This window comes from Equus przewalskii, chromosome 21 (assembly GCF_037783145.1).
Source record: "Equus przewalskii isolate Varuska chromosome 21, EquPr2, whole genome shotgun sequence".
NCBI classification, from domain to species: Eukaryota; Metazoa; Chordata; class Mammalia; order Perissodactyla; family Equidae; genus Equus; species Equus przewalskii.
The window spans coordinates 37,203,121-37,227,265 of NC_091851.1; the positions used below are offsets into that span (position 1 = coordinate 37,203,121).

The 24,145-nt window shown below is 41.8% G+C and overlaps 1 protein-coding gene across 2 annotated transcripts in view; it reads left to right on the top strand.

Moving 5' to 3' along the window:
- ARFGEF2 (ARF guanine nucleotide exchange factor 2) overlaps positions 1–24,145 on the top strand; it is a 106,168-nt gene that overhangs the window by 60,968 nt on the left and 21,055 nt on the right. For both annotated transcript variants that reach the window (XM_008542012.2, XM_008542013.2), the window contains exons 24-30: positions 2,927–2,967; positions 3,070–3,239; positions 14,525–14,676; positions 18,605–18,777; positions 20,770–20,930; positions 22,650–22,780; positions 22,925–23,054. In XM_008542012.2, the coding sequence (XP_008540234.1) occupies positions 2,927–2,967; positions 3,070–3,239; positions 14,525–14,676; positions 18,605–18,777; positions 20,770–20,930; positions 22,650–22,780; positions 22,925–23,054 (958 nt within the window). The remainder of the gene's footprint in view (positions 1–2,926; positions 2,968–3,069; positions 3,240–14,524; positions 14,677–18,604; positions 18,778–20,769; positions 20,931–22,649; positions 22,781–22,924; positions 23,055–24,145) is intronic.

The following is a 24,145-nucleotide window of genomic DNA, read 5'->3' on the forward strand; positions in this document are numbered from 1 at the left end:
TTCGAACCGGTGAAACCCTGGGCCTTTGCAGCAGAGCGCACAAACTTTACCACTCAGCCACAGGGCTGGCCCCTCCTTTACTGTATTTTGAGTTATTTTCTTACTGATTGCCTTAGGGATTATGATCAATATCTTAACTTTTAACATTCTACTTTGAATTAATATCAACTTAATTTCAATAGTATGAAAAATCTTGGCTCCTGTATAGCTTCATTTTCACCCCTCTCCTTTGTGCTGTGATTGTCCTACAAATTCTATCTTTATACATGTATGCCCAGCCACACAGATTTATAATTATTACTTTTTGCAGTTGTCTTTTAAATCGATAGATAAAATGAGTTACAAACAAAAAATACGTTGACATTATCTTTTGTATTTCCTGGTATAGTAACCTTTACCAGTGCCTTTATTTCTTCATATGATTTTGAGTTATCTAGTATGCTTTCATTTCAACCTGAAGTACTTCCTTTAGGATTTCTAGTAGGGTAGATCTCTTAACAACGAATTCTCTCAGTTTTGTTTATCTCAGACTATTTTAATTTCTCCTTCATTTTTGAAGGTTGGTTTTGCTGGATGTAGAAATCTTGGTTGATAGTCTTTCTTTCAGCAGGTTGAATATGTTACCCCACTGCCTTTCGGGCTCCATGGTTTCTGATGAGAAATCAGCTGTTAATCTTATTTAAGCTCCCTTACATGTGACGACTGCTCTGTTGCTACTTTCAGGATCCTTTCGTTGTCTTTGGCTTTCAGCAGTTTGATTATGTGTCTGAGTGTGATCTCTGAATTTGTCTTACTTGGATTTTGTTGAGCTTCTTGGATGTATAGATTCTTGTTTTTCATCAAATTTGGGAAGTTTTTAGCCATTTTTTCTTCAAAAATTCTTTCAGCCTCTTTCTTTCCTCCCTTTGTAAGTCTCCTCTTGTGTGTATGTTGGTATACTTGATGGTGCCCCACAGATCTCTGAGGCTCTGTTCGTTTTTTTAAATTCTTTTTTATTTCTGTTCATCACATTGAATAACCTCATTTGACTTGTTTTCAAGTTCACTAATTCTTTTGTCAGCTCAGAACTGCTCTTGAGCCCCTCCAGTGAATTTTTCATTTCAACTCCAGAATTTCTATTTGGTTCTTTTTTATCATTTCTCTGTATTTATTACTACTCTCTGTTTGATGAGACATTGTTCTCATACCTTCTTTTAGTTCTCTAAACATATTTAAGATAACTTTAAAACTTTGTCTAGTGAATTTGATACCTGGGCTTCCTCGAGGACAGTTTCCGTTGTTCTTTTTCTAGGAAAAGACCATCCTTTCTTGTTTCTTTGAATGTCTGGCAATTTTTTGTTGAAAACTGGACATTTTAAATAATATAATGTGGCAACCTTGCATATCAGATTCCCCACCTCCCACCTAGGGTTTATTGTTGTTGTTGTCATTGCTATTTGTTTATTTAGTGGCTTTCGTGAACTAATTTTGTATTCGTGAACTAAAGTTTGTATTCTTTTTGCATGTGGCCACTGTCTGCTCAGTTAGCCTTAGTGGTCAGCTAAGAATTAGAGATTTCCTGAAATGCCCAGGACTGTTAGGTCTCCCAGCCTTTGTTGAGGGGTTCTGTGTGCATTTTGAGGTGCTCCATTGATGCTCAGACAAGCAATGCACAACTCTGCTTTTGCTTTTAGTTCTTGCTCATGTAGAGCCTTAAGGCCAGGAAACGATGAGAGCTTAGTGCCTTCTCATATCTCTCTTGGGGCTGTGTAAAGCCTTACACATGCAGTGGCTGTCTAGAATCCCAGGAATATATTGGAGCTTTTTAAAGCCTCCAGTGCACACCTCATTCCCAGCTTTGCCTTTAAGTTTTTGTCCAGGGCCTTGTTTGCCCCAGTTGTTATTGCTGCCTCACAGAGCTGCAGAATTAAACAGTTGCTATGGATTGTCTTTGATAAAAGCCCTCAGAGAAAAGGCTCTTTGCACTGAATGAGGTCCGAGTCAGGTCAAATAATGACAAATCCCCCAAATGGGAGTTTTCCAGGGTATTTCCAGGCAGGTCAGATCATGTAAGTTCTCTGAGAATGGTGTTTTTGGGGAATTCCAAGACTGTTCTGTTCTCTCCAGTGGCTACAAGCTGCTGGTTTCACAGTTACTCTGACTTGGAAGCTTTTGGTCTTTGAGCCTTCTCTGGTGCTGGGGAGAGGGCTGTGGAAATAGGCCAAGATAAAACCCTACAACATTCATTATTCATACCAAGATTCAGCCATTTTTCTTGAATAAATGTTTTTACAAGCCTTTGGTAATTTCCAGAATTCAGTTCTGAAAAAGTTGATTTTGGTAATTCTTTGCCAGTTTTTTTTTTTTTTTTTTTTTTTTTTTTGAGGAAGATTAGCCCTGAGCTACCATCTGCCACCAATCCTCCTCTTTTTGCTAAGGAAGATTGGCCCTGAGCCAACATCTGTGCCCATCTTCCTCTATTTTATATGTGGGATGCCTGCCACAGTATGGCTTGATGAGCAGCACGTATGTCCGTTTCTGGCATCCCGACTGGTGAACCCTGGGCTGCCAAAGTGGAGGGTGCAAATTTAACCACTACACCACTGGACTGGCTCCTCTTTGCCAGTTTTTTTGTTGTTCTTATGGAGAAGCAGCTTTTTTTGAGGTCCTCACTCTGCCACTCCCACTGTTTTGACAGCACGTGCTATTATATTTTGGCTGTCTTCCCCTCCTGTTGCTGTGTTATTTTCTCTTTCTATCGGTATAGGCATTTCTGGTCTCAACTCAGTTCACTGACCAGTTCTATATCTCTAATGCCTCGTCATTTATTTTAGTGGTGGTGCCAGACCTGAAATATTTCTTTTCTGCCTTTTCTAAGTGTTTGAAATTGAAACTGCAGCCTCCAAATATAATTTTTATTTTATTATGTCTGGAATTATCTTCCTAGAATTTTTACTGGATCTACCAGACTGGATGGAAATGCAATAGGTATGTGTTTAACTTACCTATGACAACTATAGAAGCCTCATGTTGTGACTGTCTGACCATTACTAATGAGACCTCACGTTTGTTGTTGGGTCTGGCTTGTAGTTGACTTTGTCCGCTGGCTGTGTGCCGTGTCCATGGACGAGCTGGCTTCCCCCCACCATCCCCGCATGTTCAGCTTGCAGAAGATTGTGGAGATATCATACTACAACATGAATCGGATTCGACTACAGTGGTCCCGGATATGGCACGTGATTGGAGATCATTTCAATAAGGTAACTCTTCAGATTCAAAAGCTACTCCATCAATGTCCAGAAAAAGGCAGGGAACTAAATTCAAAAAAGAAGTGATCAAGCTTTTAGATATCTGTAATTCATTTTCTCTGTGGAGTCAAGGACAGCTCAATAGGAATAATAGCATATATGGTTTCACTATTAAATGTCACTACTACTTGTATTCTGGCTTCCATTTCCACCACTCTTCTGAAACCTTTGTCAAGGAAACCAACGTTTATTTTTATATCAGAAACTTCTGTGTTCTGAAATTGACAACTACTGAGAGAAAACTAGACTAAACTTCTTTCTCTCCACTAGGGGTTTCATTATATACATGTAGACACAATGCACATATATGTTGAACAAATAAAAGGAAATCAGAAGAATATATGTATTATGTATGTGTGGATATGTATCTGTGATGTCATGTGGCTCTTAGGGGAAAAGTTACAGCTTAATAACACTGTTTCCTATCAAAACACATTTCATGATTTCAAAAAAATTTCTCAGGCCTGGTGATAAAGAGTTGTAATACAGATGCTTAAAAATAATGTTAGTAAAAAACGTTTATACAAAAGAAAATTGCTCTCTCTACATTGAATAGAAGAAGTAGTCTGCACTGGGGGTAGAAGAGTAGAGTACTGGTAAATGATTTGTAGCATCTGCTGATTTCTGTGGGGTAAATACCCCACCATGACCGATTGAAAGCTAGCAATATGGTGTCACTAAATTCAGGTTAAGGAAGAGTTGGGCGCTGTTGGCTCTCATGGGTAGCTGCGAGCCTGCTCCAGGACCCCACTGAAATAGGGCATTGTCAAATGGAGTCTTGCTCCTGACTTGATACATCAGCTAATCAAAGTTCCTTGTTTATTTTATTTCCTTATCAGCTCAAAGTAAGGTACCTCCCAGCACCCCATGTGTTTAACAAACTCTGTGAGTGCCTTGTACCAGGTGGTGGACTATGAGGTCCCTGCCCTCGTGGAACTCACCCGCACTGTGTGATAAAATAACTGATGGTAAAGGGTGGTCACTGCAGGGTGTCAGTCCTCCCTGGAGGTGACCTTTCCTCTGAATCTCAGTGAGGAGACCGCCACAAGGGCCTGCAGATGACCCAGAGCAGCTGTTTGTTGAGTGAATGGTAACACTGTCATCGAAAGTAATCAAATAACTCAGCAGCCTCCTGGCCGCTGTTCTGGGTAAATAAATTCTTAGTGGGTCAGCTGGCATAATTGGTGTGAACTTGCTTGAGAAAGAAAACGTGAGCCATGACTGTTATAGTACCTTGTCCTCTAGCCCAAGCTTGTGGCAGCTAAGCTGGAGCAAATATCGCTCGTGTATTCCTCAAGATCTTTCAGCTGACAGCTGTGGAATCCTTTTTCTTCTCAGAAACAACCATCCAAAAGTGTTTTGGTGTGAATATTTCCGAACTCTTTAAAGTCTAGATTTCATGTTCAGTGGGACTCCCTTTCTGAGGGGAAACATCAGTTTGTACAGGCAAGTGTTGTGTACAGGAGATGTTGTGAGTTCAGTTCCAGACCACTGCAGAAAAGCGAGCCACACCGCTTTGTTCATTTCCCAGTGCATATAAAAGTAATGTTTACAGTATACTGTAGTCTGTTAAGGGTGCAATAGCATTATGTCTAAAAGAAAAATGTACATAGCTTAATTAAAAAATACCATTGCTAAAAAATGCTAACTGTCATCTGAGCCTTCAGCCAGTCGTAATCTTTTTGCTGGTGGAGAGTCTTGTAAAAAATGCAGTCTCTGCAGGGCACAGTAAAGCAAGGAGCAATAAAACGGGGTATGCCTGTACCAGTAACTTTTCCCACCTGTAATTCTGTTGTCAAGATTCTCTACATGCCAGTTTTCAGTTATCTATGGGCCACTTGTGGGCAAGCTTGGGACATAGGCTGACAGATAGTAATTAGACATTTTATGGTTGTCAACTTCATTACAGATGTCCCTTCCATCTGATCAGTGCTGTTAGGCACAAAGTTGTGGAAAACTCAGTTGCTCACGCTGGGGCTCTTCATTCTTTCCACCACCTCAGAAAGATGTCTGCTTCCCCTTGGGAACTGGAGCACATGAGAATCTCGTAGGTTTGAGGAAATGCAGGACTGAGCACAGCTGTAAGTCAGCTCTCAGGATTCTGGCAGGGGTCATTGGAACAGTCACGTGATGCCCTTCTGCTACACTGGGGCACATGTGTGTCCTGGTGTGCTGCACGATAAGCATGGTGTGTATTCCTGAAGCAGGAATTCCTGAATCCTCCTGGAGTTTCAGGAGAGGAATATTGTTTTTACTAGTCTCTAATTACACGAACATTACATGAATGCCTTAAAAAAATTACAGCTAAAAACACCTTTGACCATCATCACCCCGAACTGGACCCTCCCTGATCGCTAATTATTATCAATTTGGTATATGTGTTTCCAGATACTCTTCTGTGCACATACGTATGTATGTACTCATAGAAATATAGATAATATTATCTTGATTTCTTTTGCCTTTTTTTAAAATTTTTTAAAGATTGGCACCTGAGCTAACATCTGTTGCCAATCTTTTTTTCTTCTTCTTCTTCTCCCCCACAAAGCCCCCCTGTACATAGTTGTGTACTCTAGTTGTAAGTCCTTCTGGCACTGCTATGTGGGACGCAGCCTCAGCATGGCCTGATGAGTGGTGCCATGTCTGCACCCAGGCTCCCAACCAGGGAAACAAACCCTGGGCCACCGAAGTGGAGCACTCAAACTGAACCGCTTGGCCATGGGACTGGCCCATCTTTTGCCTTTTCTAAAAACATAAATAGTATTACTATACATATCATTTTGTAACTTGATTCTTCCACTTAGTTAAATCTACATTAGCATATATGAATTTATTTTTTTTTTATTTTATTGAGGTCATAATAGTTTATAACATTGTGAAATTTCAGTTGTACATTATTTGTCAGTCACCATATAAATGTGCTGCTTCACCCCTTATGCCCACCCCTCAACCCCCTTCCCCTCTGGTAACCGCTGATCTGTTCTCTTTGTCTGTGTGTTAGTTTATCTTCCACATATGAGTGAAATCATATGGTGTTTCTTTCTCAGTCTGGCTTATTTCACTTAACAGTACCCTCCAGGTCCATCCATGTTGTTGCAAATGGGATAATTTTGTCTTTTTTTATGGCTGAGCAGTATTCCGCTGTGTATATATAACACATCTTTATCCAGTCGTTAGTCCACGGGCACTCAGGTTGCTTCCACGTCTTGCTATTGTGAATAATGCTGCAGTGAACATAGGGGTGCATAAGTCTCTTTGAATTGTTGATTTTAAGTTCTTTGGCTAAACACCCAGTAGTGGGATAGCTGGGTCATATGGTATTTCTATTTTTAGTTTTTTGAGGAATGTCCATACTGTTTTCCATAGTGGCTGCACAAGTTTGCATTCCCACCAGCAGTGTGTGAGGCTTCCCTTTTCTCCACAACCTCTCCAACATTTGTTATTTTTTGTCCTGGTGATTATAGCTATTCTAACAGGTATAAGGTGATATCTTAGTGTAGTTTTGATTTACATTTCCCTGATGATTAGTGATGTTGAACATCTTTTCATGTGCCTGTTGGTGATTTGTATATCTTCTTTGGAAAAATGTCTGTTCATATCCTCTACCCATTTTTTGATCAAGTTGTTTGTTTTTTTATTGTTGAGTTGTGTGAGTTCTTTGTATATTTTGGAGATTAATCCCTTGTCAGATATATGATTTGCAAATATTTTCTTCCAGTTGGTGGGTTGTCTTTTAGTTTTGATCCTGGTTTCCTTTGCCTTACAGAGGCTCTTTAGTCTAATGAAGTCCCACTTGTTTATTTTTCCTTTGTTTCCCTTCCCCAACTAGACGTAGTATTCAAAAAGATACTTCTAAGACCTATGTCAAAGAGCATACTGTGTATATTTCCTTCTAGGAGTTTTATGGTTTCAGGTCTTACCTTCAAGCCTTTGATCCACTTTGAGTTAATTTTTTTGTATGGCAAAAGATACTGGTCTACTTTCATTCTTTTGCATGTGGCTATCCAGTTTTCCCAACACCATTTATTGAAGAGACTTTCCTTTCTCTAGTCTATGTTCTTAGCTCCTTTGTCAAAGATTAGCTGTCCATAGATGTGTGGTTTTGTTTCTGGGCTTTCAGTTCTGTTCCATTGATCTGTGTGTCTGTTTTTGTGCTAGTACCATGCTGTTTTGCTTACTATAGCATTGTAGCATATATTGAAGTCAGAGATTGTGATGCCTCCAGCTTTGTTCTTTTTTGTCAGAATTGCTTTAGCTATTTGAGGTCTTTTGTTGTCTCATACGAATTTTAGGATTCTTTGTTCTGTTTCCTTGAAGAATGTCATTGCGATTCGGATTGTATTAAATCTGTAGATTGCTTTAGGTAGTATGGACATTTTAACTATATTTATTCTTCCCACCCATGTGCATGGAATATCTTTCCATTTCTTTATGTCATCATCGATTTCTTTCAGTAATGTCTTATAGTTTTCAATGTATAAGTCCTTCACCTCCTTGGTTAAATTTATTCCTACGTATTCTATTCTTTTTGTTGCGATTGTAAATGCGATTGTATTCTTGACTTCTCTTTCTGTTAGTTCATTATTAGAGTGTAGAAATGCAATTGGTTTTTCTAAGTTGATTTTGTACCTTGCAACTTTGCTATAGTTGTTGATTATTTCTGTTTTCCAATGGATTCTTTAGGATTTTCTTTATATAAAGTCATGTCATCTGCAAACAGTGATAGTTTCACTTCTTCTCTGCAGATTTGGATTCCCTTTATTTCTTTTTCTTGCATAATTGCTCTGGCCAAAACCTCTAGTACTATGTTGAATAAGAGTGGCAAGAGTGGGCACCCTTGTCTTGTTCCTGTGTTCAGAGGGATGGCTTTCTGTTTTTCCTCATTGAGTATGATGTTGACTGTGGGTTTGTCATATGTGACCTTTATTACATTGAGATATTTTCCTTCTATATCGATTGTATTCAGAGTTTTTATCATAAATACATGTTGGATCTTGTCAAATGCTTTCTCTGTGTCTATTGAGATGACCTGTGTGGCTTTTATTCCTCATTTTGTTAATGTGATGTGTCACATTGATTTGCAGATGTTGAACCATCCCTGCGTCCCTGGTATAAATCCCACTTGATCATGGTGAATGATCCTTTTAAGGTATTGCTATACTCAGTTTGCCAATATTTTGTTGAGAATTTTTGCATCTAGGTTCATCAATGATGTTGGCCTGTAATTTTCCTTCTCTATATTGTCCTTATCTGGCTTTGGGATCAGGGTGATGTTGGCCTCATAGAATATGTTAGGAAGTGTTCCATCTTCTTCAACTCTTTGGAATATTTTGAGAAGGCTAGGTATACAGTCTTCTTTAAATGTGTGGTAGAATTCTCCAGAGAAGACACCTAGTCCTGGACATTTATTTTTGGGGAGGTTTTTGGATCCTATTTCAATCTCTTTGCTTGTAATTGGTCTATTCAGATTCTCTGTTTCTTCTCAATTCAGTTTTTGGAGGTTGTAGGAGTCTTAAAAATTCATCCATTCCTTCTAGATTGTCCAATTTGTTGGCTTATAGTTCTTCATAGTATTCTCTTATAATCATTTGTATTTCCATGCTATCCACTGTAATTTCTCCTCTTTCATTTCTGATTTTATTTATGTGAGTCTTCTCTCTTTTTTTCTTAGTGAGTTCGGCTAAGAACTTGTCAGTTTTGTTTATCTTCCCAAAAAACCAGCCCTTTGTTTCATTGATCCTTTCTCCTGTTTTTTTGGTTTCAGTTTCATTTATTTCTACTCTAAGTTTAGTATTTCCCTCCTTCTGCTGACTTTGGGCTTTGTTTGTTCTTCTTTTTGTAATTCTGTTAGATCTAGCTTGAGATTGCTTATTTGAGATTTTTCTTGTTTGTTAAGGTGAGCCTGTATTGCTATGAATTTCCCTCTTAGGACCACTTTTGCTGCATCCCATATGAGTCAGTATGGTGTGTTTTCATTTTCATTTGTCTCCAGATATTTTTTTATTTCTCCTTTAATTTTTTTCTTTTCTTTCTTTCTTTCGTTTTTTTGGTAAGGAAGATTGACCTGAGCTAACATCTGTTGCCAGTCTTCCTTTTTTTTGCTTGAGGAAGATTGTGGCTGGGCTAACATCTATACCCATCTTCCTCTATTTTATGTGGAACACCACCACAGTGTGGCTTGATGAGTGGTGCTAGGTCCACACCCAGTATATGAACCTGTGAACCCCAGACAGCGAGTGGAGCGTGTGAACTTAACCACTGTGCCACCAGGCTGGCCACTCTTCTTTAATTTCTTCAATGATCCATTCGTCGTTCAGTAGCATGTTGTTTAGTCTCCGCATATTTATCAATTTCCCAGCTTTTTTCTTGTAGTTAACTTTAGTTTCATAGCATTATGGTAGGAAAAGATGCCTGATATGATTTCAATCTTCTTAAATTTGTTGAGGCTTGCCTTGTTTCCCAGCATATGGTCTATCCTGAGAATGTTCCCTGGGGACTTAAGAAGACTGTGTATTCTGCTGTTTTTGGATGGAATGTTCTATATCTATCTATTAAGTCCCTCTGGTCTATTTTCCATTTAATTCCACTGTTTCTTTGTTGACTTTCTGTCTGGATGGTCTATGCATTGGTGTCAGTGTGGTGTTGAGGTCCCCTACTTTTATTGTCTTGTTCTGGATATCTCCTTTTAGGTTTGTTAGTGGTTGCCCTGTGTACTTTGATGCTCCTGTGTTTGGTGCATATGTATTTATAAGTGTTATGTGTTCTTGTTGGAGTGCCTCTTTATCATTATATACTGTCCCTTTTTGTCTTTCATTGCATGTTTTATGTTGAAGTCTACTTTGTCTGATATAAGTATGGCAACACCTGCTTTCTTTTGTTTGCCATTAGCTTGGAGTATTGTCCTCCATCACTTCACTCAGCCTGTGTTTGTCTTTAGAACTGACATGTGTTTCCTGGAGGCAGCATATTGTTGGGTTTTGTTTTTTAATCCCTCATGCCACCCTGTGTCTTTTGATTGGAGAATTCAATCCATTTACATTTAGAGTGATTATTGACATATGAGTGCTTAATGCTGCCATTTTATCACTCATTTTCCAGTAGTTCTGTATTTCTCTTGTTTCTCATCCTGTGTATTTCGGACTGTCAGTTTGGTAGTTCTCTGTGATGGTTTTCTCAGTTTTCTCTTTATTTATCATTTGTGCCTCTGTTCTGATTATTTGTTTAGTGGTTACCATGAGGTTTATATAAAAAAATGTCATAGATAAGACAGTCCATTTTCTGATAGCCTCTTAATTTCCTTAGTCTAAGCCGATTCCATCCCTTTGCTCTTCACCTTCTAAGTTATTGTTATCACAATGTATTCCATCTTGTGTTGTGAGTTTCTGGTTAAAATGGCAAGATTATAGTTATTTTTGATGTTTTCCTCCCTTTTATCTTTAATGTTATAATTTTTTGCTAACCTGTTCTGATAGAGAGCTGCAATTTTCTGATTTTCTCTGCCTGTTTATCTCATTGCTCAAGGTTTTGTAAACCCTTCCATTTTTTTTTTCCAGGTATGAGGCCCTTCTTGATCATTTCTTGTAGAGGGGGTCTTGTGGCTAAGGGGGGGTCCCTTAGCCGTTGTCTATATGGGAAAGTTTTTATTTCTCCATCATATCTGAAGGATATTTTTGTTGGATAGAGTATTCTTGACTGAAAGTTTTTGTCCTTCAGAATTTTGAATATATCGTTCTACTCTCTCCTAGCCTGTAAAGTTTCTGCTGAGAAATCCTCTGAAAGTCTGATAGGAGTTCCTTTGTAGGTTATTTTCTTCTGCCTTGCTGCCCTTAATATTTTTTCTTTGTCATTGATTTTTGCCAGTTTTGCTACCGTATGACTTGGAGAAGGTCTTTTTACATTGATGCAATTAGGAGTTGTATTAGCTTCTCTTGTATTTCCACCTCCTTCCCCAGATTAGAGAAGTTCTCAGCTATTATTTCTTTGAATAAGCTTTCTGTTCCATTCTCCCTTGCTTCTCCCTCTTGAATATCTATTATTCTTACGTTGCATTTCCTAATTGAGTTGGATATTTCTCGGAGAATTTCTCATTTCTTTTTAGTCTTAGTTCTCTCTCCTCCTCCATCTGAAGCATTTCTAGATTTCTGTCCTCCAGATTGCTAATTCTGTCCTCCAGAATATCAGCTGTTACCTAGGAAGTCCAGATTTTTCTTTATCTCATCCATTGTGTTTTTCATCTCCAACATTTCTGATTGGTTTTTCTTTATAGTTTCAATCTCTTTTCTGAAGAATTCCCTCTGTTGATTAATTTTGTTCCTGCTTTCATTGAACTGTCTATCTAAATTGTCTTGTAACTCATTGAGTTTTTTAATGATAGCTATTTTGGATTCTGTGCCATTTAGATTGTAAGTTTCTGTGCCTTCAGGATTCATTTCTGAGTGCTTGTCAGTTTCCTTCTGGTCTGGAATATTAATATATTTCTTCATATTGTTTGATGGCGTGGATTTGTGCCTTTTCATAGTGATAGTATCTAGTCACAGATTCTACCTGCTGCCACTGAGGGGTAGGGGTCAGGAGCTGTGTATCCTGAGCCCACTACGATTCTTGCCACCTGTGTCTTTCCTTTGGCATCTGTGGTGATACGGCCTGTCTGCGGTTGCCAGCTCGTTTGCTCACAGCTGCTGCTTTTCTAAGATATGGGCGGGCACTCTGGCCAAACAGCTTTGCTGGAGCACCTGGTGGGGGGAGGGGTGCTTTCTTTCACATGTGTGATCCCGGGGTTTTCTTGCTCTGCCCTCGCTATCTGCTCTCCTGGGGTGCTGGCTTATGAAACACCCCCACTGTAGCTTAGCCTCCTCTGTGTGGAGCTTTCCCTTGGACTGTGAGGGAACTTGGGGAGAGAAGGCATTCCTGCAGAGAGCCACCCATGCGTGCGGTCCTGCACCCTGGGTCACTGCCAGGGAGGGAGGGAAAATCCCCTTACCTCCTTTGGTTCCTCCTGGGGCATCCAGCACCTCCACCTTCAGATGTATGGCTGTGTGGGTCTCTCAGACATCTTTTGTGTTGTGTCAGTGTCCTCTCTTGGTTTATGAATGTCCTTTTCGTTGTATCTTAGTGGGGAATATCTAAGGGAAGAGCTCCCTTTGCCATGATGCTGATGTCACTCTCCTTATTTTTTTTTAATTGTGGTAAATACACAGAACATAAAATTTTCCATTTAGCCATTTAGAAATGTATAGTTCGGTGGTGTATAGTACATTCACATTGTTGTACAACAGATCTCCAGAACTCTTTTCATCTTGCAAAACTGAAACTCTACACATTAAACAACTCCACATCCCTTCCCCCTCCCCGAGTCCCTGGTGACCACCATTCTGCTTTCTGTCTCTGAATCTGATTACGCTAGGGACCCCAGGTGAGTGGAATCGTGCACTATTTGTGTTTTTGTGACTGGCTTATTTCACTTAGCATAATGTTCTCAAGGTTCATCCATGTTGTAGCCTGTGACAGGATTTCCTTCTTTTTTCATGGCCGGGTTTATTCTTTTTAACTACCACATGTTATTCCATGTATATGAATACACCATTATGATGTAGCCATTTTTCTATTGATGGCTTCACTTTTTCTTTATTACAAATGATACTGCAGTATTACTTTTGTTAAAACTAAAACATTTTCAGGTCAGACCGCGTGTTGGTGAAATTTCTCGCTTGGAGCAGGCTGTTGCGCGATGCCCCGGTTCCCTTGCCCGGGGTGTTGGTGGGAAACTCCCTTGCTCTGCTTTTAGGGATTCTTGAGGGAGAAGTCTGAGAAGCACCAGCCGAATGTATACCCATAACTCTAGTCCCTAAAAGTAGGTGACCACAGACAAGTACAATATTAAGGAAATACTGCAATATTTCTGCTGAATTTTTCAAGGCTGATGATGCTCACTTATAATCATTTGCTTTGGGTGACTGACATGGGCAACAATGAAAAGGCTTTACAGAGACTTTAAAGTCTTTTGACCCTTCATGTATTTGGATAAAATTAAATAGCACGTGGGGAATTGTTCTCTAATGGGTATAGAGTTTCAGTTTTGCAAGATAAAAAGAGTTGTGGAGATTGGTTGCACAACAACATAAATGTATTTAACACTACTGATTATGCACTTAAAAATGGTTAAGATGGTAAATTTTATATGTATTTTGCCACAATTTAAAAAAAAATTAAATAGGATATTTTGAAAGTATTTTTTTTTAAAGATTGGCACCTGAGCTGACAACTGTTGGCAATCTTTTTTTTTTCTGCTTTTTCTCCCCAAATCCCCCCAATACATAGTTGTATTTTTTTTTTTTTTTTTGAGAAAGGTTAGCCCTGAACTAACTGCTGCCAATCCTCCTCTTTTCACTGAGGAAGACTGGCCCTGAGCTAACATCCATGCCCATCTTCCTCTACTTGATATGTGAGACGCCTGCCACAGCATGGCGTGCCAAGTGGTGCCAAGTCTGCACCCGGGATCTGAACCAGTGAACCCTGGGCTGCCAAAGCCGAACGTGCACACTTAACTGCTGCGCCACTGGACCAGCCCCCCCAGTTGTATATTTTTTAGCTGTGAGTCCTTCTAGTTGTGGCATGTGGGACGCCACCTCAGCATGGCCTGATGAGCAGTGCCATGTCCGTGCCCAGGATCCAAACAAGTGATACCCTGGGCCACCAAAGCGGAGTGCACAGACTTAACCACTCGGCCATGGGGCCGGCCCCTGAAAGCACTTTTATTTTATTTTTATTTATTTATTTACTTTTTTTTTTTTGAGGAAGATTAGCCCAGAGCTAACATCTGCTGCCAACCCTCCTCTTTTTGCTGAGAAAGACTGGCCCTGAGCAGACATCCATGCCTGTCTTCCTCCACTTTATATGTGGGAGGCCTACCACAGCATGGCTTGACAAGCGGTGCCATGTCTGCACCTGGGATCCAAACTGGTGAACCCTGGGCCGCCAGAGCAGAACGGGCAAACTTAACTACTGGGGCACTGGGCCTGCCCCTGAAAGCACTTTTAATTAAATGTGTAATACTGATCTTTCATCGCTAAACTTAAAACAAAATTGTACAGACCGTAGCCAAGAGTACCGTTTTCTTTTTTCCTTAGGTATGTTTTCCCAGAGCATTTGTTTTGAAGGCAGGCTTTCCATTTCTGACGTTCAGAGCCCCCCATCCGCAATTGTGCTGTGCCCATCTCACCTCACTTCCTGTTCCTGCTCAGGTTGGCTGTAACCCCAATGAAGATGTGGCTATCTTTGCTGTTGACTCATTAAGGCAACTCTCCATGAAGTTTCTTGAGAAGGGAGAATTAGCCAACTTCCGTTTCCAGAAAGATTTTCTGAGGCCCTTTGAGCATATCATGAAGAAAAACAGGTATGTCCATTGTTCTGGAAGACCTTTGGTCAAATTCCCCGATGGGGGCCTAAAAAGACCTCCTAACACTAACCACACGATTTTTCCTCCCTTATTGGTGGAAACAAAGAAAATGAACAGACTGATGCACACCTATTGTCTGTAAGTACGTCTCACTAAGATCTGTGTGTACCCTTTCCCAGAAGGATAGATTACCCCCCTGCCTCTGATGGAAGTATGCTCTGCTGCTTTGCTGTGGCTCGTGCTGAGGGAGTTCAGAAAAAGAGCCACTGCTGAAGCATCCTCAGACAAGGTCACGATTTCTGCCCCAGGAATGTAATAAAGGTTGGGACAGCTCTCCCTCTGCAGCAGTCACCTTGTTCCTTCGTTCACTCGACCTGTGTTTATCGAGGCTGCTGTTTGCTAGGTTCCATTCTGTGTGCCAAGCATACAACGTAAAGAAAACACTCAGGGGTCTGGCCCCGTGGCCGAGTGGTTAAGTTCGCGCACTGCGCTGCAGGTGGCCCAGTGTTTCATTGGTTCGAATCCTGGGCGCGGACATGGCACTGCTCATCAAACCATGCTGAGGCAGCGTCCCACATGCTACAACTAGAAGGACCCACAACGAAGAATATACAACTATGTACTCGGGGGCTTTGGGGAGAAAAAGGAAAAAATAAAATCTTTAAAGAAAACAGTCAAATATCTCTGTTTTCATTTGGCCCTGATTTGATAGTTACTGCCTCTGGGTGATGGGTATAGGAGTGTTTATTACTATATCCTCTTTACTTTTATATATGTTTGAAATTCTCCATAATGAAAAATAAATCCCTGTTTATATTCCAGTGGGATATATAGATAAACAAATGAATGTTTAATAAATCAGTGGTAATTGCTTTGAAGAACATTAAATCAAGTTAAGGGGATGGGATAGAAGCACTCTTTTTTTAAAAAATTTTATTTTTCCTTTTTCTCCCAAAGTCCCCGGTACATAGTTGTGTATTTTTAGTTGTGGGTCCTTCTAGTTGTGGCATGTGGGACACCGCCTCACCATGGTTTGATGAGCAGTGCCATGTCCGCGCCCAGGATTCGAACTGGCAAAACCCTGGGCCACTGAAGCAGAGCGCAAGAACTTAACCACTCGGCCATGGGGCCAGCCCCTAAGCACTCCTTTCTATGTAGCAGTCAACTGAGATGTGTTTGGTAAGATGACCCTTCAGCAAAGACCTGAACGAAATGAGGAACAAGCCAGGAGTGGCTATATGTGGTCTTGGGAAGAGTGTTATAAGCAGAGGAAACAGTGAAGGCAAAAGCCCATGGCAGGATGTGCTTGGCGTAGTTAAGGAGCAGCAAGGAGACCATTGTGGCTGGGATGGAGGGAACAAGGCAGAAAGTCCTAGAAGATGAAGTCCCGTGGTAGCAGGGCACCTGAATCACGTAGGAACTGTCAGCCTTTGTAAGCACTTTGTCTTGTTCTCTGTGAGAGATGGAAGCCATTGGAAGCCTTTGAGCAGAGTAGTGAAATGGTCTGACGTATTTTAAAGAATCACCTGGCCTTTATCCATGGAAAATGAGAAGCAGTAGGCTGAGTGATATATATGTCTATACATCTCCATATGAAATACCATACCATCACATAAAGGGATTTTTTTCTTTTATTATGCTTTTTCTACATTTTCTAAAACTTTTATTGTCATATATTACTTTTAACAACCAGACAAAAACCATTTTGATAAATATATATAGTTCTTGTCAACAAGTTGCTTTTTTGCCCATGGAGAGACAGTTGTATTAAGAATTCGATTGTATTATGTATTAACGCCACCTGGGTGTGGGATGTAGCGAGTCCTCCGTTTTCTGCAGGCTGCATATTTACTTTGTGGACTTTATGCTAATTTTTAACTCTGTTTCGACTTTCTCCGTGCTTCTCTAAATGATCTTTCCTGTTATTGGTTGTTTTGGGTCCCGCAAACAAGCAGGAATGTTTTCCTTGTCTGTTGGAATTTGTTAAGTCAAATCTGCAGTCCCAGAACCCCTCTGATGACTTTCAGAGCTGGCACTACAGAGGCGATAGGTTTGTGTAGTCTTGCCTCTTGCTGTTTGTGAGATAAGAGAGTTCACCCCATGATTATGTCTTAATATGTTGCAGGATATATCTGCTAATCCATTGCAGATATTCAGGTAACGAACGTCGTGTTTAACCTTGTAACTGCTTTAGAAAATGGGCCATTTTTTCTCTCTCCAGGTTTTGTTCTGTAATAAATAAATTTAAAATATTGCCTCTTAAATTATATATGTGTACTCTAATCCATGTATACGTATTTATCATATACATAAATGCCTACCCCAAAATCTAAGAGGATATGCATTAAGAATTTAGTAATGGTTATCTCTGGGTGGTTGAATTATGAGTATATTAGTCAAAATGTTTTGGGTCAGAAAAACTGACCAACAATGGTTTAAACCCATTTAAGGGTTTAAACACAAAGCTATGTATTGTTTACCTAAGAAGTTAGAGGCAGCCAGCCCCAACTTTGGTTACATAGCCCAAATTGTCATCAGAGACCCAGGTTCTTTCCATGCCTTTCTTTGGCCATCCACAGGGTCACTTTTCATCCTGGAACCTATTGTTTCATGCTTACAGGATGGAGGTACTAGTTCCAGGCATCCAGCTGTGTTCAGGTGGGAATAAGAGGAAAGAGGGCAGAGCCTGCCAGGAGTATTCCTTTCAAGACAAAAGCAAAAACCTTCCCAGAAATCCCTCTCCCCCATCCTCATAGATTTTCTCTCACATCTAATTAGTCAGAACAGATCACGTAGCTTTCTTAGCTGCAAGGGAGGCTGGGAAATTGAGGGCCTAACACATGAGAGCAAGATTGTCATGTTATCGTACACTGTTTATGATCGGCTTCCTGGGGTCGGGCATGTTGCTGCCTGGATGAAATCAGAGTTCTGTTTTCAAGGAGGTGTGGGGTGGCTGCAGGAAGGCCACAGTGATTGTCATATTATTTTTCTTTCTGTTGTTTTGTGCCAGTCTCAACCTATCAATACCAGTGTTGTGGTTGGACTAGCCCTTGTGGTTCTTATTATGATTGCAAGATGCCTTTGAGCAGTAACATCAGGAAACTTTGAAAAAATAAAGGTTTATTACTTACAAGACCTGGAAATTACACAGCACACCTGGGGCCACACAGCAAGGTCGCGGGCAGAGAGAGCGCACGAGCAAGCAAATGAATCTGGGCCTGGGGTTCTGCTTTTATTGGGGTCAAGGGTGGGAGCCTAGCATTTCACAGGCTTACTCTTTATTGGTGAATTTAAAACATAACGGTGGGAATTTAAAGCGCAGGAAGAGAAAAAATAAAAAGTAGTCCAAATGGTCACTCATTGAAGTCAACCAAGATCTCTAACCCAGAGGAGCCTCAGTGGGGGAAGGCAGCCTGGCTCTTTGTCTGTCAGTGGTTAGCCATGTGTTTATGTGAGATAGCCCTCTTTGAAATGGATATCTCGGCAGTCAAAGCTTAACTCAGGCACTTGGATTACAAAAAGAAAAGCCAACTGTCAGGGCTTACACTACAATTGTCTTTTAATTTTTTTTTTAAATGAATGTGGAGTACTTACCTGCCTTTTTTTTCCTTTTTCTGCTTTCTCTCCCTAAATCCCCCCAGTACACAGTTGCATATTTTTTAGTTGTGGGTCCTGCTAGCTGTGGCATGTGGGACGCCACCTCAGCATGGCCAGATGAGCGGCGCCATGTCCACACCCACTATCCAAGCTGGCAAATCCCTGGGCTGCCAAAGCAGAGCACGCGAACTTAACCACAGGCCGGCCTCATTACCTGCTTTAAAAACTGAGGTTTTTTGAAAGTGCTGCTTCTAAGTGATGAGCTGTGTTCGTTTCTCTTCCCGCTATCCAAAGTACAGATGACATGACTGCCCCGTTTCTTCCTCAGGTCTCCGACCATCCGGGACATGGTGATTCGCTGCATCGCCCAGATGGTGAACTCCCAGGCGGCCAACATCCGCTCAGGCTGGAAGAACATCTTTGCTGTGTTCCACCAAGCAGCCTCGGATCACGACGGGAACATTGTGGAGCTGGCCTTCCAGACTACAGGTCACATCGTCAGTAAGTGGCTCTGTCCCCTCCCGACTAATGTCACACCTGCAAGTATAGAAGGGTGACCACTTATTTCCTGTTTTACTCCCAGAAGAGGCTCTCATGTTCTGGTTGTATGTGCTATAATAATGGGCCAGGTGGTGATCTAAGCACTTGAGATAGGCTTAGACATGTGACAACAGCTCTGTGAAGGAAATACAGTCAACCCCCGTTATTTGCAGATTCCATGTTTGTGAATTCACCTGCTCGGTAAAATTTATATGTAACCCCAAAACCATACTCCCAGTGCTTTTTTGGTCATTTGCGGACGTGCACATGCACAGAGCAGCAAAATACTTGAGTCACCCAACGTACATATTCCCAATTGAGGGTGAACAAGGCAGTCCTTGGCCTTCTTATTTCATGTCTTTTACTGTAAATAAACAAGAGTTCTTTCCTTGATATATTTAGTACCACGTTTTTTTGCATTTTTGTCTTTTTGTTGGTGATTTCACCATTTGAAATGTCCCAAATCGAGGTGCTGAAGTGCTGTTCAGGGTCCTTAAGCAAAGGAAGGCTGTGATGTGCCTTATGGAGAAAGCATGTTTTAGATAAGCTTTGTTCAGGCATGAGTTACAGTGCTGTTGGCTGTGAGGGCAACGTTAATGAATCACCAGTATATAGTAAATAAGGTGTCTTTAAACAGAAACTCACATAAAACAAGGTTACATATTGCTCAGTTGATGAACATATGGTGCCCAGAGGCTCACAGGAAGCTACCCCCGTGTTTCCCCTGAGAGCAGTGGCTCAGTGTTTGCTTGTGCAGCGTTCACTGTGACTTTATGGAACACAACCGCCATGAGTAACAGGAACTGGCTATGCCATTATTTTCCCCCATTTTACCGAAAAGGAAACTGAGGAACAGAGAAGTAAAGTAGGAGGTCACGCACCTAGGAGGTGGTGGAGCAGGATTCACACCCAGGCAGTCCAGCCCAGAGTTGGCGCCGTGTCCCTCCGCTCTGGACTGACCAGACGTCCCTCGTCCTGCCTGTGATCACAAAGCAAGATGTTTACTGGTCTTGGTCTTCGTCAAAATTGTAAAGCATTGGGTCGTCTTTGATCTTTTTTGACGTCTTTTAACTCTTTGTAAGCTTCTTGCTACTCAGATTTTTCTCTTAGGTGATATTTGTAGAGTTTTGAAAAACCTTAGATTTCTAAATTGCCTTTCACCTTTAGCTCATTCCCGTCTTTATCTCACTTTATCTTCACAAGATTCCAGCGAGGTAGCATGAGGTGTGGTCTTAGGACAGAAGTGGCCAGGGAATTAAACAGTGTGCTCAGGACACAGAACTGGGGCCAGAGCTTTGCTCGGTGCTCAGCTTCTATCAGGCAGACCACTGAAGGCCAACTTCACACACATCAATGTTTGTACCTTACCTAGTTCCTCGGGCTCCAGCCTAAAATCACTTAAGTTGAAATGGACACCTGGGCATCCTGCTTAAACTTGGTTTTGTCCTGGCTTGCCTCTCTCACTGTCTTAGGGACACTTCTCAGATAGGACCTCTTCAGAGAGTCCTGCCCTGCCCCCCAGCCTCAACGGCTGCTCCTACCTTCTGTCCCCGTACCCCGCACTCGCCCCATGTGAGATTGTTTTACATCTGTAGTGACTTAGGTGATTATTGTCTGTCTTTCTCACTGGAGCATGAGCGTCCTGAGGGCAGGAAATTTGGTCACTTCTATGTCATCAGGGTCTGCGATCATGCTTTGCACATAGCTGGCACTCAGTAAATGTTGAATGAGTGAATATTTGGGCCTTTACACCATTGCTTGAGCTCAAGAACCAGTTTAGCCCAAGCTGTACTCAGTGCATTCGTTCCTGGATAATTTAATAAGAAACTGTTTTCCAGAGATACTGACATGCTTTTCTTAGATTTTCACAAAAGTAATCATCTGTGGTGTGTGAGTGTTTAATCCCTATTTCTAAATCCTGGTCTTATGAAAAATGTGCCTCTGTTTCCCCAGCAACCATTTTCCAGCACCACTTCCCTGCAGCCATCGATTCCTTTCAGGATGCTGTGAAGTGCTTATCGGAGTTCGCCTGCAATGCTGCCTTCCCGGACACCAGCATGGAAGCGATCCGGCTCATCCGCTTCTGTGGGAAATATGTCTCCGAGAGGCCGCGGGTGCGTTTCCCTCTCCTCGCTCACACAGGCAGGGAGGGGAAGAGAGTCATCCGTTTTGTCAGTAGGCAACAACCCCTTCCTCCTGGCAAAGAACTTTCCAGCTACTCTTTTAGAAATGTGTGTTTGCCCTAAACTAGGTGTCTATTTCAAAATGCTGCCATTGCAGGGTTATACCTATTCTGTTATTTTGTATGTGTGAAATTATTGATTTTATTCATATTGAACTTTTATGCAGTATTCTACAAATTGTTTTTGTAGACGATAACAGTATTTTAGTTTTGAATTTTGGCAAAGCTGAAGAAACTAGACCTTCTTATTTGGAAGAAATCAAGCCTTCCTTTTAGGAAATGACATTTTGCCATTGTGACGTGGCTGAGGAATCAGGTTTATAAGTCACCTTTTGTTTTCTCACAAAAATGTTTGGGGTTTTCCTGTTATGTCTCACCTTTCCAAAGAGGCCTGCTTGATTTAAATGACAGGCTCAAAACATGGAATTTGGTAGAAACAAGCATATCTAAACTATGATGGCCTGTTCAGATCGCCCCTTAAGCATTTGTTTTTTTTTTCCGAGGAAGATTAGCCCTGAGCTAACTGCTGCCAATCCCCCTCTTTTTGCTGAGGAAGACTGGCCGTGAGCTAACATCCGTGCCCATCTTCCTCTACTTTATATGTGGGACGCCTACCACAGCATGGCGTGCCAAGCGGTGCCATGTCCACACCTGGGATCCGAACCAGTGAACCCCAGGCCGCCGAAGCAGAACTTGCTCACTTAACAGCTGCACCACTGGGCCAGCCCCTCCCCTTAAGCATTCTTTACAGAACTCCAACACCTAAGATGATGTGTGGTCCCTACAACAGCTCATTGAGAACTGATGATAATGAGAGCCGCTGTTTGTGGAGCACTCGCTACATGTCAGGCACCATTCTAGGTATTTTCTGTGTGTTGATTCATTTAATCTCTGCGTCAGACCTATGAGATGGGTAATTCTATCCTCATTGTATTGGGGAGTTAACCGAAGCACAGAGAGAAATCGCCTAATGTTAGATAACCAGAGTTGATAAAGAAATTCCATTACAGCAGACGGTCCCACTTCAAGAGAAGTTACAGAGCAGAGGGCTCAAAATCCCAGAGACAGGACAGAGCGCAGGGCTTCACATCCAGCCTGGAAAGACTGCCAGCGCCTGCCTGCGCCAGGTTGGGCAGCTTACGTAACCTATTAGTGCTTCAGGTCACTCATCTGTTAAATGGGACCATTATTTCTCCCTGGCTCATGGCGTTGTTGTGAGAACTGTTATTCCATGTAAAGCACTGTCACAGTTCCTACTCCAGAATGAGCGCTCAGTAAATAGCAGCTGCTGCTGTTTTCAATAGTATGTATGGGGGCCGGCCCCATGGCCAAGTGGTTGAGTTCACGCGCTCTGCTTTGGCGGCCCAGGGTTTCGCTGGTTTGGATCCTGGGCGCAGACATGGCACCACTTGTCAGGCCATGTTGAGGCAGCGTCCCACATGCCACAACTAGGAGGACCCACAACTAGAATATGCAACTATGTACTGGGGCGATGTAGGGAGAAAAAAATCCCCGGGATTCCTCATCCTACCTTGCTGAATGCATATTTTTAGGAGAGGAAAATATGTGGAGCCTTAATTTTTGTGTAGTCTTCTTTCAGTTCCTTCCTTTGCTTGCTTGGTCTGCATCTGAGAAGGGACTTTCATTGTAGGTGCTACAAGAATACACAAGTGATGACATGAATGTGGCTCCTGGCGACAGAGTCTGGGTCCGAGGCTGGTTCCCCATCCTGTTTGAGCTCTCCTGTATCATTAATAGATGCAAGCTGGATGTACGGACAAGGTAACCATGTCTCGGGGCGGTGTGCCTTCATCCCTGAGTGAGCCTCCGTCGCCTGCTCACCTGACCTCATGCTCTCCCACTGTCTTCTCTGCCGTTCTCTGCCCGCCCCATTCCCTCTTCTGCTCCTGGCTTTGTTTCCTCTAGAGGACTCACGGTCATGTTCGAGATCATGAAGAGCTATGGCCACACCTTTGAAAAGCACTGGTGGCAGGACCTGTTCAGAATCGTATTCAGGATTTTTGACAACATGAAACTCCCGGAGCAGCAGTCTGAGGTAGGTGACAACTAACGCACTGCCCTGGGAAAGGCGGGGGGCCCCTTTGCCCTTTGTCTGACTCTGGGGGCCATGTCACGGAAGCCTTAAATGCTGAGCTACTTAGGGTGTGTTTTAAGAATAGAAACACCCTTCCTGGCACTCTTCTACCGGGATCAACTAGTACTAAGAAACTCGCCCCATCTGGGGAAGGGTCACCATGGTCCATCTGCCCACTTGGCCCTCGGGCATTGCGCTGCTCATTCAGCAGGGCACTTGACTGGACTGCTTAGTTACTGGGTTCATATCGACTTCTCAACAGTTAGTAAAAAGTGGAATATCTCTGGTCCCTTTAAAAACCCATTAAAAGGATTTTTGATAAAATCGCAGTTGGAGATGATATTGGTAAACATTAGGCCTTTTTTTAAGGGCTGTTTGATGCCTCTAGCTGTCTTTATTATTTCTCCTCTAGGGGTAGGGGATGGGGAAAAGATACTCTATCTCAAGATTTTTAGATGGGAGAGTAACTTTTTTACCTTTTTTAGGAACACCATTCCCTCCCTCCCCCTGGTATTAAAGTAACATATCCTTAATATGGAATATTAGGAATATAGAGAAAATTCATAATTTTACCATTTAGGAATTAGGACTGTTTTGGCAGATTTCCCTCAGTCTTCTACATGGTTTAATATGGTTGAGGTCCTAGTATAGATAAAGTTTTCTAATCTTACTTTAAAGTAACTTAAATTTTTCTTCATTATCAAGCAAATCAGAAAACAGAGGAAGAACTCATTTAAACACCCATAGTTCCAGGCAACCACTGTTTTTTTTCCTTGGTTTTTTTTTTTTTTTTGAGGAAAATTAGCCCTGAGCTAACTACTGCCAATCCTCTTCCTTTTTGCTGAGGAAGACTGTCCCTGAGCTAACATCCATGCCCATTTTCCTCCACTTTATATGTAGGACGCCTACCACAGCATGGTCTGATGAGTGGTGCCATGTCTGCACCCAGGATCCAAACCGGCGAACCCCAGGCTGCCAAAGCGGAATGTGCGCACTTAACCACTGTGCCACCGGGCCAGCCCCCAGGCAACCACTGTTAACCCTTCAGATAA